A 20,332-nucleotide genomic window follows, 5' to 3' on the forward strand; every position below is an offset into this window, starting at 1 on the left:
CTTGATTGTGTGCCTGCTGAAACTTTCCATCAAGTAAAGGAAAAAAGCCATTTACTCTCTGCCAGCTTTCAGCTCATTACCATTACTGGGCACCCAGCACACTGGGAAGGCCAAGTTCAGGGGCGCTCTCAGTCACTCCCAGGAACTCTGGGCTGTGTGAGAAGACACAGATTGTTTCACCACACATGACAACTAGATGAGCTTACATCCTTATGGTGCATTTCCCCTGCTGTTTGCTTCTCCAGAGAAGGAGGGACCCAAATTATACTAAATGAGACAAACAACATCTCAGTTGCTGTCTCTGCAATAAAGCAAACTGTGCCTCAATATGCCGTTGGAAGACTGAAAACACGGTGCTCACTAAACAGCATGAAAATTTTCTGTGTTACTTGTGAAAAAAAAACTTTGTGAAAGTTTTCCTGCAGAAGATGAAGGAAGAACAGGAGCACTCCATGCATTTCATGAGTCAAAATTCCTAGGATCTCAGCAGTGGCCTGGCAAGGAGACATCTCAGATACAACTCAGAGATGTTCTTGGAAGCAGCTGGCACAGTATGTTTAATGAACATCATCAGATTTGGTTATGGCATTCTACTTTGAAGCTACTGGGAATGAAAGATCCATGGATGATTAATAAATGGGAAGCTCATTTGCAGATTCATATGTAATGCTTTATTTTGCATCCTCTTTTCATGATCGTTTCTGGCACCATGAAGGTCTTGCCTCTGTACAGTGAGTTAGTGGGGAGACTGAAATTAAAAAAACTTAGTTGTACAATTCCCCAGTGTCTCTAAGTTATTTTTTAATGTCATTATGCTTTACTGAAACTTTAGGAAAATACTAGGAAACACTGCACTTAAATTTTTTTTATTACTTGAAAACAATTGCATTCATAGTTCTTTCTCACCTGGCTGCTGAGGACAGAAAAGCTTACTTTTCCTATTAAAAGAAACCCCCCAAAAGCACAAGGACTAAAGTTCCTGTCCATATGGGCCATCAAAAGGCTTGAGACTTCCACATGCTATCCAGCTTGGGTAACTCACAGAATCACATCTGTAGAGGCAGCCCAGAGCCACCTTGTCCAAACCCCTGCTCAAGCAGGGCCACCAGAGCCAGATGGTTTTTGAGCATCTCCAAGGATGGAGATATGAAATACGAGGGAAAAAATCAAATTGCCTAACACTGACGTGGAACAGATATGCAGGGAAGTCACTGGGATTGGTAAAATTTACAGCATGTGTATTAAATTTCTCTTTTCATTAACATTTCCATCACATTTGCTTCAGTAATACGTATACAGTGGTGAAAAGACAGTCCTTAGCTTTACACTATTCAAGTTTTAATTTGGGTTTTTTCAAGGAAGAGAAAAACACAAAGGTTCAAAGATTTCTTATTATTTTTATCCCCCTTTATAGAGCAGAATGCAGAGAACACTCAAATAAAATAACAAACAGCACACAGCACCCCCAGCTGATTATGTTGACTGCCACCTTCCTAACAGTAGTGGTCTCCTTCTTTACATGTCTTATGTAGAGATTTACAACATTCTGAGTAATAATTGTGCTGCTCATTTCCTGTTTTCCTGCTCTATCTCCAGAGCCCTTGGAAAACTTTCCATGTGAGACACAGGTGGGACATGCAGGCTCAGGAGGGAAGCCCTGGTTCTTGTGAGCCTCGCCTGTAGCAGGGCTTGTGGAAAGCAGGAAACTGGGGATGGCTGGGTTTTGTTACAGGATCACAGCTTTCTTTGGGGATGTGATGAAGCAAAATCAACTTAAGATCTATAATGTCCTTTTGTTTCTTTACAAACAATCATTTTCCGTTTTCTTGCAATCACAAGGCCCTATTCTACAAGCTACTTGGGTAAACATAAAACAAAATAAGGAGATGGATGTGTGAGCTCTGCTGTGGCAATCAGGCAAAGGACAGACATCAGCATATCCAAAAGGGTTTTCTTCTAAATACTCAGAAACTACCTGTCAAGTCAAAACCTAAAAATACCCTAAGAGTTCTACCAGGAAAAAAAAATTAAAATATTATAATACTCATTATGAAGTGACACTTAAAAAGAAACCCCACCAAACAAAACCCAAAGACCTGTCATAAACATAAAATTAATATTCTACTATTAAATTAATATTTCGGTGCAGCAGGTTGACTACTTAACTACTTTACTGTCAGACCTACTGATTAGGCAGACAATGAAGCACCTGTCATGGGCTTCCAAAACTTTCACTAAAAACAGAAAGTACTGCGGAGGCTGGAAAATACCAAGATCACCAAACACAGCAGGGAGATCCCAGGGGTCTAAACTGTTGCCTACCAAGATGTTCTGTGAGAGGGAGCAAGGAGATTTTGAAGGCAGCCACAGCTATTTGTGCACAAGGAAGGGGTAGTGCTGTGTCAGGAAACAGCCAAGGGGACCCCCAGGGCTTTACAGAGCCCCTCAGGGGTCTGCAGAACTACAAACACTCCAAAATGTTCCAGGAGTTTGGACAGAAAAAAACATGTCAGTGCAGCAACAATATGAAAAGAAACCTTAACAAGGGAATTCAAACTATGAATTTAAAATGCCTACCTGTCCTGGGTTTGGCTAGCATGGTCAATTTTCTTTAGTATTGGGTATAGAGCTGTGTTTCGGATTTAGGATGAGATTTAATTTTGGTAACACACTGATGTTTTTGTTGTTGCTAAAAAATGTTTACTCTAAAGCAAGGACTCTCCAGTTTCCCTTGCTCTGCCAGCAAAGAGATGCAAAAATGAGCCAGGGGAGGGCATGGCCAGGAGAGCTGACCCCAGCTGGCCAGAGGGATACCCCACACCATAGAACACCATGCCCAGTAGATCACAGAATGGTTTGACTTGAAAGGGACCTTAAAGATGACCCAATTCCAACCTCCTGCCATGGGACACCTTTCACCAGACCAGGCTGCTCAGAGCCCCATCCAATCCATCCTTGAACACCCAGGGGGATGGGGCAGCCACAGCTTCTGTGGGCAGCCTGTGCCAGGGGCTCAGCACTGTTCTAATCTCAACCCTGGGGTTTTACCTTGATCCAATGCTCCCATGGGGCAGAGAGTGAGGGGGCACCTGTGTGGTACTAAGCAGACAGCTGGGATAAACCATGACACTACCCAGTACTGTAATTAGCAAGTTTCACTCACTTTTGTTCCCAGTTTAGGAACAAAACAAGTTTCCACCTCTCAGAGTTTGTAATTCTGTTACTGCTCTGGACACAATTTGATAGCAACATCACCTCTCCTGCCAGTGGCTGAGGAAGTCACATGCACAGATCTCTTAGGTACAGAAATCTTCTACAACAATCTAAAAGAGGGTAGTTTTAGATTACTATTAGAAAAAACTTATTCTTGTGAAGGTGTGAGATTCTGACACAGGCTGCCCAGAGAAGCTGGGGATGCCCCATCCCTGGAGTGCTCAAGGCCAGGTTGGATGGGGCTTTGGGAAATGTGGTCTATGGGTCCCTGTCCATGGAAGGAGGGTTGGAACTGAATGATCTTTAAGGTCCTTTCCAATCCAAACTGTTCTATAATTCTCTGATTTACATACTGCAACAGGTGTTAGACAGAGATGAGAAGAAAACCTGCAGTTATTCTTGTTCTGTACATTCCACTGTATATTTTGATACTTTTCATTCAAATAACCTCTTAACTGTTAAATACATTTTGTACAGAAAATAAATGCAAATTTTGTATAAGTTATAAAATAAAACCAAGATTCTCAATGTAAGACAAAGATACTCAATGTAGGACCATTTAAACTGTAATTTTGATCACCTAAAAAACATGAAACCAGATTATGGATAACTGTAACATGGAACCTCCCTGACTGAGGTACTTCCTAAGCCAGGAGTGGTGTTCAACAGCACCCATCTGATTATTTTGCCACTAATTTGTTTAGGTCTTCTTGAAACCCATGTGGAGTTGTTCATGCCCAAAGCATTGAGGAACAATGAATTCTGTAATTGCAGTAGATGCTGAGTGCAAATGCACCTGCCCCTGTACTCTATGAACACCACCTGATGTCCCCTAATTTCTGTGCTGCACAACAAAATGAGTCATTGTGCCCTGTCCATTTTCTCCACACCACTCATCACTTTTTGGACCCTATTATATTCCTCCTCAGTGAAATCACTTCAGATTGAAGGTTTTACCTTAACTCCATACAGAAGCTATTGCTTACTTCTTGTCCTACTTGTTGGCCTTTCCTGTACTTTCCCAATTACAGATCATCCTTTTGGAGAAGGCAAAGCAGAACTGCACGTGGCATTTAACATGCCAAGGGGGTTTATAAAGCAACAGTAAAAAGAAAAGAAAAAAACCCTTGCTGATGCTTCATTCTGCTTATACCTTTGCCAATAATTCCTACAATTTCCTTCTCTCTTTGACTTATGAAAGCTTCTGCAATTCTCAGAAGAACTGAAGCACCACTTGCTCAGGTAGCAAAAGCTATTTGAGAATGATTTTGTTTATATAAAAGCAGGATGGTAATTTTGCCCTGCATGTTCTTTTACATGAACTATTACTGAATTAAGAGTCATTTAATGGGTATCTCCTTTATTATCCTAAACAAGTTCATTTTACCCACTATGTTTTCCCCCTTTGAACCTGACCTAGAAAAGGGCTACCAGGGTAGGTGTTTGTGGGACTCCAACATCAGCCTGATTTATACTGTGATTTCAATTCATTATCAGGGAACTTCTATTTCTTTTACCAAACTGAAGAGTCAGCCTCAATACAGCATTCCTGTAATAAAAATTACGACAGGTCCACAGAATTAGCAAGGGGTTCCTGCTCATGGCAGAAGGGATGGAACAAGATGATCTTTGAGGTCCCTTCCAACCTAGACCACTCTGTGATTCAATTAACTAAATCATACACAGAGCAGCCCCTCTTTCCAGTGAGGAGAAGAGCACGTAGCACACAAAGCACATGCAACTATTTCAGTGTATTTGACTGGTAATGGCCATGCAGATCTTCCATCACACCACTCGTGACACAGCAGCAGAGTTAAACATCAAGGTAATGGAGAAGAGGAAAATTCTAGGTCTTGGAAAACTTTCAAAACCTGCTTGATTATGTTTAATAAAGCATAGTTTGAGACCAAAACTGCAAAACCACTACTAAATAAATAAGCAAAACCAAAAAGAAGCTGCATTTCAGAAACAACCTCCAGAATTAAAAACTCAGCGAGGCTAAAATTGATTTGGAATTAACAGATTCCACCAGCTCTCAAAACACCTGAGACAGAGGCATCAGTCAGAAGGCAAAAAAATCAGATTTTTCTAAATGGCCCATTTTAAGTGTGCTTGATGATAAATGGTATTATTGAGTAAGCCTGTAATGGTTTAAATGCACATATCAAGTAACCTCCTCTTTTGTTTGCTTTCCTCATTACAAACAAATTACCAGAATATAAAGCAAAAATAATAAGATGCTTATAATAATTATAACAACATGCTTCAGTTCTGCTAATTTTTCCAGTGGCTGAGCAGGTAAGAGTCAGGAGCATGAGAAAGAAGAAATTACTCCTTTTCTAATGAGTACATAGAATATTAGTTGCCTTAAAAATATTTAAGTGCATTTCCAAGCACGTATTTGCCACAAATTGTATGGCCAAGTCTAATCTACAAGAAAGCCCTCAGTGGTGTTAATTCTTCCCTTCATTAATTTGAGAAGGAATGGGTGGTAATGATGAGGCCAAAATATCTGGCTGGATTTTAAAACTGGATTTTGGTATTAAAACACATTGCCAAGAGCTTTTGCCATCGATTCACCCAGACCAGGACTTGCTCTCAGGTGTGTTTTACTTTGCTTCAATGAGAGGCTCTGCTCAGTATGGTTCATATAATTGCAAAAGTATGCCTGTATTTCCTTTAATAAGCAGGATATTGCAGAATTTTTTTTTCTCTAGGAAAGTGCTTTTCAGGCTGCTTCAAAGTTGATGAGATTCTGAATTAGTCCAAAAATGCCTGGCAACTTCTGCATGAATAACTTTCCTCCACTGAGAAGTATTTGTTTCTGGTTCTTCAGTGCTTTGCCCAGAAACAAATGAGTCTGGTCAGAGGAAGCCTCATCTTCAGGAAGTTAATGTGAAGTCCAACAAGAAATGAACTGGCCAGGCAACAGCACTGGGTCTGATAAAAATGTTACTAACAACAATAATGTAGATAAGGAACTACTGGTTGATGAAATCATCCAGGTTCTTTTATGTATTATCAGAGGCCTCTGAAGACCATGGGGAGTTGAGGGTCAGGTAGAAAGCACTGCTGTAAGAGCTTGTTGACATGGTATGGATAGTTAACAAAATAAATACCTAACCCAAGAGATTCAGCAGTTCAAATAAACTTATTTTATTGCATTTATCCCAGATCTGAATCTCAACACTTTTATGGTGGGACATAGACAGGAAGAATTACAGACCCCAGAATGAGTTGGGATATTTCACAAGTGCTCTCCAAAAAAAAAAAAAAAGGGAATAATCAGATAATTAACACAGAGAATTCAGTTTCAACTTAAATGCAGAGCCAAGAAAATATCAAGTACAGAAACTTGCTGAAACTAACAGAAGATGGGGAAAAGAAACAGAAGCCAAGTCTTCATTAGTAGCAAAAGGGCTACCAAACCTACAGAAAGCATATCAGGAGCTTCTTGGTGTACTATTTCTTTCTTTGGATTAGCAGTTTTATATTTGCATATATCCCTGTGCACAAAGCCCCATGCTTTCCAGAATTTTCTGGTTTGCATATTCTTGGCCATGAGAAACTCACTCATCAGAAGAAAACTGTTCTTACAGAGAGGAGCAGCACAAGAGGATCCAGAGGGGAACCCAGCATTTTGCAGCAAACAGGATTTTACTGATAACCAGAAAAGTGGAAGGTGTTGACAGCTGGAAGGTTTGACAGGACCAGAGGCACCAGGCACAAACAAAAACACAGGAGGCTCCCTCTGAAGATCAGGAAATCCTTTTTTACTGGGAGGGTGCCTGAACACTGGCACAGGCTGTGCAGGGCAGGTTGTGGAGCCTCAACCCTTGGAGCTCAAAGCTGTCTGGACATGGTCCTGGCCAGGCAGCTCTGGGTGACCCTGCTGGAGCAGGGCTGTGAGCAGATGATCCCCAGAGGTGCCAGCCATCCTTAACCAGGCTATAATGCTGTGCTGCCAAAAGGATGGGGAGAATGGGCAACCACAACATCTGCTGGATAGAGAAAGACCAGTGCAACATCACTGAGGGAACCACAGTGAAGAAAAACGAAGAGCAGACAGCTGGAAAGACAAATACAAAGCTGAAGAGCAAAACAGACATGAAGTGAGGAGCCAAAGGATCAGCAAGAGAGACAGGGCTGGTGGGTAAATGAAAGGAGTCTGTCCTGAGGTTTACAAGAAGCTGAAAATCTATTGATTCAGTGGAAGCAGTTGTCAACACCCTTTTTTCAGGAAAAAAGTTTACTTAGCTCCAAACAGCTCTTTTTTTCCAAATTCCAGAATTTCCTTTCTCCAATTCCAAATCCCTCCTCCTCTCTTTCCGTCCTTAAGAATTCATCTACACCAAAGGGAACTTAGTACTTGGCAGAAAAGGGACAGGGCTCAGGAATTGCTGCAGTTGGCAGCAGAAGCAGCCATACTGAACTGATCAGAGCAGCACACGGCTTACCCTGCTCTGCTTCCAACTCTGCCTCGCTTCACATGTGAGATTACAGAATTTTGGGAAGGGCAGGAACTTGTTTCCCGAACTGCAATTAAAATGACTGAGCCTCAGCATTGCAAAAGAGCCCCTTTGGGAAGAATTTTTGTCCTTTTTTTATTTAAACAAATATTTCTGTCAACATTACAAATGGAAATAATGTTTAGTACTTGCACACTCCTTGCTTTTTCTCCCCATAAAAGATTTGACAGCTGCTAAACATTTCTTTATCTTAGGTGGGATTACATGGGGCACATCCTTTTTCCCCTCCCTAAGAGGGGAGTTCTCACTCCTCCTGCACTGCTGCCTTCCCTAAAAGCAGAGCTCATTATACTGAACACAACATTACAACATGGACTTCTCTCATTTTATGAAACTTAATTAAATAAAACAAAACAGAAACAACCTCAAAATCCTAAACTCACACAGTAAAAGAATTCTCGATTATTCTCAATGTATGAATCAAAGAAAGGAAGCTAGGAACACAGAGACTCAAAATTTGTCACAAATCACATGTCAAGATCCTTAGACATTTAATTTCAACTTCTGTAGTATTACTACATTGTGTTTTAGTTTGCCAACTACTGCAAAAATTTTCTGGCAAGACCATTCTTTGCAAGCAAAGAAAACAAAACCCTTTTCTAGTTACAGCAGAAATTAATAAAGTAGTATAGAAACACCCTTCAATTTAATCAACACAGTTTTAAACAGAGCAACAAACTGAGATTATTCCTTCTCCCACACTCCTGTACTAACACAGGTACGTGCTTAGAGTAAGTTTTATAGGCATCAGCTTTTTCAGATAATATGATTAAACATCTAGCAAGTCACATGGTGCCCTTCTTTTAAAATAACATAATTGTGATTCTGTCTCTATCAAACTGCTCAACGTGATAATGCTCTTTCAAATCTATTTTTGTTCCCTGAAAAATGGGATTTCAGACATATGTATTTTTACTAGGCATCTTTTCAGTGAGGAGCACAATCTGTAAATCCATCCTGAGCTCAGCACTGAGCGATGGTGCCTCACTTCCAGCAGCAGACCTGCTGGAGTCTTGGTCCATCAGGATTTCCATCACACTGCCCATCACACACCTTTAGAAATGGGTATCAGCCACATGTGACACTCAGGATTATTGTGATGAAAGATAATGGAGAGACTTATCTATATGCACTCTCAGAGCCTTAAAATAATTATGTGTTCTTCTCTCTTCTGAATCAGAAACTGCTCTCAGGTTTCTGTTGAGGAACTTTGTTAAAAATTACAAAAGCAAAAAAGAAATATAGCTATCACTGAATTCCCTACACAGTAGTATACTAGTTGTTAGGTTTGAATTTTTTTTTTTTTTCTTTTCTTAAAACATATTTAAAATTTATAAAACTTATCACTATAAGGGGACAGTTTTTGCCCCCTTCACTGACTTTCATAAGAATGTTTCAACCACAGAGGATAGGAAGAGTAATCATCATCATCATCATCATCACATAGTAATAATGATGTAATGACAGAATTAGAACTAGTCTTCCTTTATCCTGCTCTGTTTTTCTACACACAAATATCTGCTTCAACTTTTTCATTTCCTTATTACTAGTTTATTAACTAGTAATTACCTACTTGTAGAAGCTGCAAAAGATCACCCAAGTTCACTACCACCAGCAGTTTTATTTGCAGGGGTAGAAAAACAAAGGGCAGAATAAAACAATGAAACAATCCCTGAATTGAGCTTTAATTTAAGCTCCCTCTACATGCCATTAACACTCGAATTCAACACAAGTTGTGACTACACACTCCAGACACTCCCCAAAGCCTCAAGTCACAAGCACAAAGACTTCCCAGCATCATTCCCCATCTAGCAAGGAGGAAGCCACCAGCACACACAAAGCCCATCCTCAGGAGAATTTCAGCCTCCTCCTCCTCCTCCTCTGTGACTTCCACCACAGCAGCCAAGCTCCTGCACGGCCCATGGAAAATGCTGCTGCAAAAATGGCTCTTTTCAGCTCCTCTGTTTGTTGTTCCTATATATCTGCACTAAGCACAGTTCCTTGTCTTCATCTTTAAGGGCCTCACTACTTTACCCCCTCCACTCAGCAGCTCTGAGAGACCTGGACAACTCCCTTAACTCAGCTGGCACTTCCATGCCATTCCTGCCCTGACCAACAGCTTCTGCTGTCTGTGTCTCTGTGCTTCCTTCCACAGCTCTCATTACACATACAGGGCCATCTAATTAAATTTATAAATCCTTAGGTCTCAATTTTCATTGAGCATTTTCAAGGCTTCTTTCTGTCAAACCAACAAGCTTCTGCCAAGTGGCCACAACATCATCTTTCCTGGTGGGTTTCATCCTTCTGCACTCAGTCCCTGGTTAAAAACAGGGAAATGGCTACAGACACGTGCCTGGCAAGGAGATGACAGTTCTTCACCATGGCCTTTATCTCATGTGCTGGCTCATCTGTTTGTCTCTTTAGGCTCCTGAACTGCCAGAACAGAAATCACAAACTGTTTCAACAGTACTCAGTCCAGAACAATGAGCTCCCTCTGGTAACTGAAGCATTTGGGTACCACCACAACAAATATTTACCAAAGCAAGAACAGAGATTTATCCTGTTTCCTAAGCAGCAGCAGGAAGCATTAGCATTTGGTTATCCTGGTTATCCCTTTGGTATATAGTGTGCTGTAGTTAGCTGAAGACACAGGTCAATAAGTAGTAGTGTATTTTGGCAGGTATTCCAAAAACAGCAGCTGCCACTTCAGAGCATTTATTTTTGTTAGATACAGCCTCGCAAAAGTAGGAAAAGAACCTCTACATATCTACACTACAAAGAGATTCCCATTACACTATTTAAAAATAATAGCTTCAATAGCTTTTAATTAATATAGGTTTAAATATCAAGTCTTTTTTCCTTTTAATTCTGCCCAAATGGCACATCTTGTACTACAAAATGGAAGAACTACTTCTTGTCTACCAAAGTCCTGCATAACTAAATGCATTTCTGAGAGAGAAGCAATACTCAGAGAGCATCAGCACTATATTCTCAGTACCTGTTTCCACAGTGTTTTCTGTTTCTGCTGCCTCCAAACCATCCATACTGTCTTCATCCTCCACTGAAGTTTTTCCTCTACTCCGAGGCCTGCAAACATAAGAAGGAAAAACTCTTTTTAGACTAAAAGCATTTGTAAAATTAGGATTTAAATCACTTCATATAGATGGATGAATGTCAGCACTTAATTATGCAACATTCAAGCTAACCCATTACTTCAGTCTTGTACAAACTGGAAGCTTCTTCCCCTTTTTCCCTGTTTTAGGTTTATGTCCCCAGCAAGGTACACTTGAATCAGCAGTTGGCCCTTTAATTTTATCTGATTCTTCTTACAAGAAAAACACAATAATGAACTTTTACTGATCAAACAACAGAGTAACTCAGCCAGATTTTGACACAAGCATCCTGTCTGCTCCATGTAAAATGTAACTAGAGAGGTAAGAGAGAACACTACCCAAAATCTGGGCAGCAGCTACTATAAAATAGAGACTGATCCACACAGAGCACCCTTGGAAGAAATTTCCATAGAATAATAATGATGCTAAAGCAATGAAACTGAAACACACATTATTTTCACTGAAACAATATTTTGACACATGAAGTAAAATGTTATGAGAGATGACTAGATGTCATCACATTAAAAAAGTCATCACGTGAGGACAGCCTGTCAAAGCTAAAATACCTGGCAGATTTGTTTCAATTTCAACCAAGGTCTGATGGAAAGCAGACAGGTTTGTGCCACGAATTCCAGCCTTTTTTCCCTGCCTGGCTCTTCAGTAACTATCATGGTGGGCTGCTGAGAAGCCCAGGCATCCAGATTCCCAGCTGTTCAGCAGCCCATTTGAAAGGGAGCCAAGAGCTTGGCAACTCGCCTCCCAAATTTTCAGGCTACTTGGCAACCTGCCTGGCATGCTGACGGAAAGCCTGGGAGACCCTGGGAGCTTCTGATTCCAAGTACACAAATTTTGAGCAGTTTGGGGCATCTCAGCAGTTCCAATGTCCAGAGCTCCCGGGCAACCATTCACCCAACCAACACGCCTTGAATCGGCAGGCCAGCACACGGGCACCCCGCCTGCCCCCCCAGACAAAACCCCTCCAGTTCCTCTTTCACAGAGCATTCTGAAAGGTTTGGGTTTAGTACTGCATTGGGGAGAAAGGTTTGGGGTTTGTTTTTTTTTTTTGAAGCGATTAAATCATTCCAAAACCAGCATTTCCTTTTTTTGTACAGTCTGTTATAGCGCTTTGGTCCGTCCAAACGATTTCCGCAGGACTGGAGCTGTTAAATCAGCTACAGAAGAAATGATCATGCAATGCCTTTGGCTCTCCTGGATCAAAGAACTGGGCAAAACTGGAACCATCTCTGGAGTCTGTACAGGTTGCTCTCCTGCTACAAGAGGATTGACTCTCTTGGACTATCTAGCAAGACAACCACTTCAGATTGTGTTGGGACCATTTTAGTCTCTGTGAAGGAGGAAAAGAAGAATTAAATGGAGGCTCAAACCAAAGGGTTTGAAAACCTCCCATTCAATTTACAAAAGAGCTGGGTGAAAGGGAAAAGCAAGAAGAGATTAAGGACAGGAGGACTTTTTTTGGCATCCCTATAAAATTTGTTCAGGACAATGCTGAAAAACGTGAGCACAGATGGAACCCTGGGGATTACAAGGTTATTGCTCCCCTTGCCTGCTTATCCATAAGCAGTGAAGCACACCCAGAACACACAACAAATAACAGCCTTCTTATGAGAGACAGAATCATCCCCTCCACTTATTTGCCACTTTACAAGCTCCCAGTGTAGTCTCTTAAAACCCACATTTCACAAAAATTCAAACCAAAATAAACCGCACAGTGACCAGATGAAATTGCCTTGCACTCCTCCCTGCAGCCACTGCATCAGCCCATCCAGGAGTACAGGGACCAGCGAGCTGGCCTGAATGGGGACACATTTTGGAAGTAGGAATGACACAAACACTGCTGGCAGCAGCATCTGAGATGGTCACACAGATGGATTCCCATTTGTAACAAAGAGGAGGGAGTAGAGCAAATGGAACATCACAGCCACTGGACAGAACAGGCCCTTCCAGCAAACTGAGATACAGCAAGGAGGGCAACACTCCTCTAACACTGAGAGAAACAAAGCAGCAGGTAAAGAAGCCAAAAGCTTTTAAGTATTAAATTTCTTGCAGTTCTTCACAACATCCCAGCACATCATCCAGCACCAGTGAAAGGACAGGAATGCAGGTGAGTGAAAACACTTCCCTTGGTGCAGGAATGCTCAAAAGCTTTACAGAACACAATCAGCTAAGGACAGGGATTATTTCTAAATCCTATCCCAATTATTCTTCTACCAACTACCTGTCTGCAATGCAAAGTTACAAGTCCATATTAAACAAGGATTACTGCAAAATCATCACAAACATAAATGATAATTCTAATTTCTCACAGATATCCCTTTTCAGTATTCCCCAACACAACCCTGGAGGCAAAACTTGGTGGATAGTGGAAGATGATGATTGTTTATGTTTATTTCATCATTTATAGATTTTCTATTGAACTACAGTTCATGTATTGAACACCAAAGTACCTCACAATGTCTTTTTAAACATTTTGTTTAAACAAGAGCAGAATTCGTGCCTCAAACTCCCTATCTTATTTTAGCAACCTATTTAACACCAAGGAAAAGCAGAGGTTTCAATTAATTAAACAGAGCTGCTTCTTTCAGCAATGATATAACCATATCTGGTGTTTCCTTGCCATTCCCCTCCCCCAAATATTCTACAAAAAACCTTCTTAATGTTATGCAGGTTTTAAATAAAACTGAAGAAACATTGGAAAAGATGGTAGATTATATCGTTAACTTATTTTTGCTGCTTACATTTATTTCCCAATCATCAGAAGAGGTTTTATAGCCTACAAATTTATGTTTGGCTTAGAGCAAAAAAAAAAAAATAATTCAAGTCACAAAATAGTGAAATATACACTGTACTGACAACTATAATTTAATGTTTCCACAGCAAATGCCATTTGAGAAGGCCATATAGCACACCTAATCGCTGCAATCAGCATTTGTAATAAGAATGGATTGTTTCATGTTATTTGCATTAAATTTAAACATTTTATTTAATAGTTTTATACATAAAGCTTTTGGCTGGTTTGCATAACACTGCATTTTTCCACTGACAAACCCTGCTAATTTTTTTTTCTCTACACTTATTTCCACTTGCCCTTAAATACAGAGGGAAAAGCAGCCTGTGGTCCATTCTTTGCCTGGGACTTGGTTTCTTCTGAAGTTCATCCTTCTGAAGGAAGATGTGAGAAGAAAATAGGGGAAAGATGGTGTTGAGAGCCAGTTTTTAGAGTCTAAAGCAATTATGAAACAACAGCCCATGACTATTGCCCTTCACCCACGCAAAGCCAGGCAGTCCTGAAACATAATTGCTGTGCTGAACACCACAACCTCAGTTCTGCTCTAGATCCTGAAGCCCAACCCCAAACTTTCCTACCAGGAGGAGCAACTGCATCACCCTGCAGAACCCCCAGCAGCTCAGAAATATTGAACACAGACGAGCCACGTCTCCTGCAGCTCACAACAGACCCAGAACACAATGTCCAAGCAGAGCCTGACCAATGCACACTCTGGCAGAAAACAATAAATATTAGTCAGTGGGCAGGCAGGGAGCTTGGTACAGGGGCTGAAGGGCTGCCAAGGTCCCTGCCAGGGCTTCCTTGCCTGCCTTTTTCCTACAACAGAGGTCAATTTAGAAGGAAAAACAACAAGAGCACGTCTATTTCTGCTCAAAAGTACAGATCTGCTGAGAGAAATATAACCTCATGAAGTGCTTAAAGCACGTTCAGCATTTTATGGAATAAAGTCTACAACAAAGACAAAACTATACTTTTTTATTAATACAGGATTCTGGTTGAATATAATTACTGTCTACAATAATTTTAGTCCTACTTCAATAAAATAGAGTAATTTATCAAAATCCTTTGTGACCTACTCTTAATTTTTTTTATCAATTAGCTTTCTTAGCTAATGCCTTTCATTAATCTCCATCTTTAAATATACCATGGTAAACAAAAATCTCGTAATTCTTCTCTGGGTAAGCAACTAATTAAATTTAGCCCTGAGGGGGAAGAAAAGCCCAGAAAAACCCTTTCACAGGGCTCAGCAGAGCATTAGGTACTCCCTCTGCACAGGGCAAAAGCCCTGCTGAGGCTGCCTCAAAGCCCTGAGGACTTGGATACCACTGGGAGATCACCAGGTACCTGAGCAGCTTCTGCTGAATGCACAGAGCAGCATGGGAGAAAATGGAAAAGTCTCTTATTCACCTGACACTAATGAGATACTGTTTATTTTCTTCTCTTTTCTGCATGATTGGGGTTTTTCAGTTGGGCTTTTTTTTTGTGGTTTTTTTGTTTTTTGAAAAGTCACAGCAATAGCACCATAACTGGACAAGTACAATGTAGGTCAAAAGTACATCTTGGATCTTGTTCTTTCCACAAAGTGATCAGGAATAAGGCCATGGGCCAACATTTCCTGGAACCACATGAAATAACTGACAAAGCTACTATCCTCAGATGCCTGTCACTGCCAGGACTAGTTTATGATTACCCAGAAGTTACTGCCAGACACCAGTTTCTGAAAGTCTTCCCTAAGTTGCTACCAACAAAACCATGTGACAGCTCGTTCAAGACCATCTATCAAAACTACCCTACTCACCCCATGCATTTTGTCCCAGGCTTATAGAAACAGGTACACATGATCCACTCTAGAGTTGACTCCTTTTTCCAAAATGCTGAAACCTCTCCATCATTCAGAAAAGAAACCACCTTCCTTCGCATGCTTTGCAAACCATGGAGCAAACTGATGGCACTAAATATATAAAACAGGGCTAATAACCTTAAAAAGCAGTGCAACATCTGGGATACAGTAACATCCTAAACCAGCACAGATGTCTTGTTAAATGAACATCTGTCCCCAGCCTTCCTCTGGAAAATGGCACAGGAATGATTTATAAAAAGGTTCAATTAGTGCTGCCATCAGCACGGCTAGTCACAAATTAACGTTCACAGGCACTTCCACAAGTGAAAGCTGTTACCCTCTTTTCAAGAATCTTTTTAACAGGTGTGCAAAAGCCACATGCTCCCACTACACTACTACTGAACCGTGGAGTCCTAAATACAGCTGTAAAAGTTTAACTGTGCTTAAGTAGAGGCTAAAATACTCAAGGTTCAGCTGGTAGCCCCAAGCGAAGAGAACCACAGCGAGCAAGAATCATTCATGGAAATACCTATGAGGAAAGGGGTATTTTTTCCCCTCTCTAAACACTACTTTACTCCTTATTACTTCTAAGAATTGAGAAAATTCCACATCCAAGTCTGGATAAAATGAAGAGCACAGCTCTGGGAGCAAGGAAGATGCCATCTAGCTAGAATAAACTTCAATAGCCCTAAACATTAACAAGCCTAAAATAGGAAATTCGCCCTTATATTGACTCCAGCTTCAAACTGAGTTTGATTTACAAGATTCTTCTTCACAGGATTTTTTAATTGAGCAATCAGTAACAGGTGAAAATGTTTTCTGCATTTGCCCTCACTCTCCCGTCTTTTCTTTTGTACATGGTAAAAAATATAATGCAATGTGTAGTTTCTTCCTATTTACTTCTTATGTTATACATGTGTATACTAAAGGCTGAGGGATCCTGATGCATGGGAAAGATGTGCAACAGAAACATGGCAAGTGAAAGGTGACAAAAAGTTGACCGTTTACTAATAGAGAGAAGTGAAAACTTTCTTGTTTAACATCTGCTGAACCAGACTTTAATTAAAATCCCATAGAATTAGCACAAACTTCATGTTTCATTATGAAAACATTTCAAAAATACATTTGATATTGCCTATTAGTCTCTTGGTACAATCAAAGACAAGTGTGTTTCTTACTAATTTTAATTTATAAAGCATAACAATCTTTAAATAAAATACTAACTCAAAGAGAAGTGACCCAACTTACATTTAAAACCAAAACATTGTAACTTCCCATCTTAGACCTCCTCTAGCCAGTAACGATATAAAAAAACGATTCAGTCACTCAACGTTATTCCTTTACTCAGGGTAAAACATCTTCAGAGCTGAAATTTTTTGACATCTATATTTTATGCTGTTACTACTGAAAGCAATAAATACCTGAAAAAAAAAATTACAGCCTTTGAGATCAGGATGTCTGAGAAAAAGTGTAAAAAGAAGCTACCTCCATTGGACAATTCTCAGCTTAACTTTTCCAGTACTCCCCTGTGACAGGGAGATTTGTCAAAGATTTCCTACACTGCCCAAAGAAATGCAAATGTAATTCTTTTTAAGATTATTTGTACCAAACACCATAGATGCATCTTTGCTTTCTTTCTAGAGTAAAGTCAGTGCTGACATAAAGTATGCAAAAGAAAACCCAGAGGTAAATGCAGAGCTCTTGAGGAAACAAGGCTGAGAGGCTGGGAGTGAAGTATCAAAATGAATCTGAATTGCATAGTTCTAATGATTTAAAAGCCAAATAAATTAGTACTTTTGAGCAAATGTGAAGTCTGGTTTATCTGTATTTTTGATTTCAATTGTCCTCACACAGAACAACTGTAATATTAATTGTCCTTACCTGTACTATGGAGGCCCAAACTGGTGCAAAATTACTTTCCATGGGAGACTGAGAAAAGGCAAATAGGATGTGCTGCCTGCAGGCACTCATCAGAGAACTGTCTACCCAAATCAAAGAGCATTACGAATGTCATCCCACTGCTGACAAATCTTAACTCAGTTTTGCAGAAGGCCACCAGATCCAGGAGGATGAAGCTGCACTCTGGTGAGTGATGAAGCTGATCTGGACAAAGCCACCATATTCAGTATTTTCTCTGTTCATCCCTGATGCCATTTACAGTTGTTCAGTTTGAGTCTGGAACTGCTCTTTTGAGAGATAAAGCTGAGGAAGGCTATCATAGCTGAAACAGAGCTTTACTAATAATGTCAAGACCATGAAATCTTCCCAACTTGTTGCCCATTTGAGAACATCCTCAGTGGGTTGGCAAGAGAGACAGAGGGTCAGAGCAGCCAAAAACCAAACCAGAAAGATTCAGCATCACTGATTACCAGTTCATTAACAGTTGCAGGTACATAAAATAATACATTTTTCACATGAGCCCATAAAATACCCATGAAGTAACAGCTCTGCTACAGCCAATTATGGCCTGAGACATTGACAATAAACCTACTACATTGCAAGGACCTCTGCACACCTTTTTGTGAAACCATTACATGAGAAAATACGAGTTAGATGTTCAAAGTATGAAGCCAGGCTGCCTGATCTGCATGTATGGACTTCAGATTTGGAGACAGTTCCAACAACAGAGTGAGAAATCGTATAAAAGGCTTTCAGATCTTTTAGCTTTCTTTTTTACTTTTCAAACTGACTGCTTAGACATCTATAAATTCTGTAAGTGAAAATTGCCTTCAGTCAACTATCTGTCACATTAACCCAGCAATGCACAGCACCAGAAACTGCTACAGGTTCTTCTTTCTCAGGAACCACATTCCCACTGATACGTAGCCTCGTTTATAGTTTTAGTTCCCTAACACCAAACATTTTACGTGCAGACCTTAACAATTATACACTTTTCAGAAAAAAATGTAAAAAACTTCAGCTGCCATTACAACACATTATGTGTTGCACATTAGTTTTGCACAAACTACATCCTTTCTATATTTGTTACCAATGCACTTGGCCACATTCACTAACATAACGACGCAAAACAACATACTAGAATTGCAGCACTTGTAATATTTTTAAAAACCTTTTCTATAATCAAATTAAGACAATTTTTTGGGAGCACCAAGAGCTACCAAGTAGATGTACCTATAAGTTTCCAATCCCAACAAGTTCTGTTTATCTACCTGGCTCCAGACTTGATAATGGCTCTGCCTTTGTAGCTCCCCCAGACAACAGTTAGTGTGAAGCTCTTTGGTAAATCTGCTAAATAATCTTTAGCAAGTCCACTGACTGTTTTCACATGTTCTCTTTTGACAAACAAAGAGAGTGAAATGGCAACATGAACAGCTGAGAGACCACTGGTGCTGTCAAGAGCACAAATTTCTAACCTCTGCAAGACTTTCACGTGTGAAAAATTCAACCTGCACCATTCACCACTGCTCTTGTCCATGCTCCTCTGTCCTCTAACTCAACCAAATTGCATCAAAATATGCTCCTGCACCCAACACTGCATTTTCCTGATGGGAAGCATAAGCATCCACTTCCATCTAACACAAGACTTGTTTCTCCATGACGACGGGCTATGCCAAGTTCCAACTCCTCCAATCTTGTGAACAGCCATGGTGCCCAGAATTTTTTACCCACATCAGCACCAAGCTCGTGTCTTTTTTAAGAATTACCCAGCTCCTTGTTCTTTCACACACTGCAGGGCTTGCCTGCTACTCTCTTCTGAATAAAGGTGGCAACACAATGGTGAGGGCTGTAATTCTCATGTCTGGTGATTTCAAGATCCTGTACATAAAATTCAGCGGATCTGAGTCATCACGCATGAGAAACAGCTGCCAAGTACTTGGAACTTGGTAGAAGTTTTGGTCTCTGTGAACAGATTTTTGTAATTTTAGCACCATTAATTAGAAGTCATTTTCAAAGATTTCCTTTTGGAACTTTGCAGTCTGACAGAGTCTTATCACAGGAACATTGTGAAGATTCTTGCAAAGTGCATTTGTCTCCTTAAGTTAAATATCCTCACTGGATATATTTAGGTGATAGGTGAAGGCTGTGCTCTCTGTCACTCAGCCACACACAGTGCAGGTGTACAAAAAGTCCAATAGTGTAATACTAAATACTAAAGTTTTTACTCAGAAAAGTGTTGTTATACCCAGCAAGTGCAGTCTGCATACACTGATTATACAGTGTTGTAACCACTGCTTTTATTCATCATTAAGTCAGCTGGGACACTCAAAAAGGATGAGAATATTCAACTATCTTATATTTTAGAAAAACTAACCCCAGTCACACGACATCATTGTGAGAGGTTTCCAGATCTTACATCTATCAAAATGCATCAGTCAGCTCAGAACATCTCATGCTTTCTCATCAAATAAAGCTCAGAATCTTTTGTCTCAAGTCACTTGTGCTAATGTCTTCTGGCTTCACAGCAAACACAAATCTTCCTGTAGATTACATGGACAATAATTCCATTCCTTCTTATGTTTTTGAAATGTTTCTGATGCCACTAACACAACAAAAAAAAACCCCAACACCCTTCTCTCCCTCCATGTGGTAGAGGATTTCCTGAGAAAGGCATCTGTCCACCAGTCTCACCTGAAATTATGTTTATGAAAAGCAAAGAATAACCTCTGGGCAAAAATTTCAGTGTATTTAACCTTAAACAAGCATTTAAGCTTCAACTAGAAGGATCAGGACATGAAAGGAAGGGCAGTACCCAAAGAGCTATAAATAACCTGCTTTTATACAAGATGCTGGCCTAGAATACATTAGATAGAATTTTCTTTATAATACTCAAATTAATTGATGGCATGTAAGAAAAGCAGTTCTTGCATGT

At 40.2% G+C, this 20,332-nt stretch overlaps 1 protein-coding gene across 9 annotated transcripts in view; it reads right to left on the bottom strand.

Moving 5' to 3' along the window:
* The window catches only part of KMT2C (lysine methyltransferase 2C), a 190,205-nt gene that overhangs the window by 132,335 nt on the left and 37,538 nt on the right, over nucleotides 1-20,332 (bottom strand). For all 9 annotated transcript variants that reach the window (XM_054644553.2, XM_077189555.1, XM_077189707.1 and 6 more), the window contains one exon: nucleotides 10,741-10,829. In XM_054644553.2, the coding sequence (XP_054500528.2) occupies nucleotides 10,741-10,829 (89 nt within the window). The remainder of the gene's footprint in view (nucleotides 1-10,740; nucleotides 10,830-20,332) is intronic.

This window comes from Agelaius phoeniceus, chromosome 1 (genome assembly GCF_051311805.1).
Source record: "Agelaius phoeniceus isolate bAgePho1 chromosome 1, bAgePho1.hap1, whole genome shotgun sequence".
Classification (NCBI taxonomy): Eukaryota; Metazoa; Chordata; class Aves; order Passeriformes; family Icteridae; genus Agelaius; species Agelaius phoeniceus.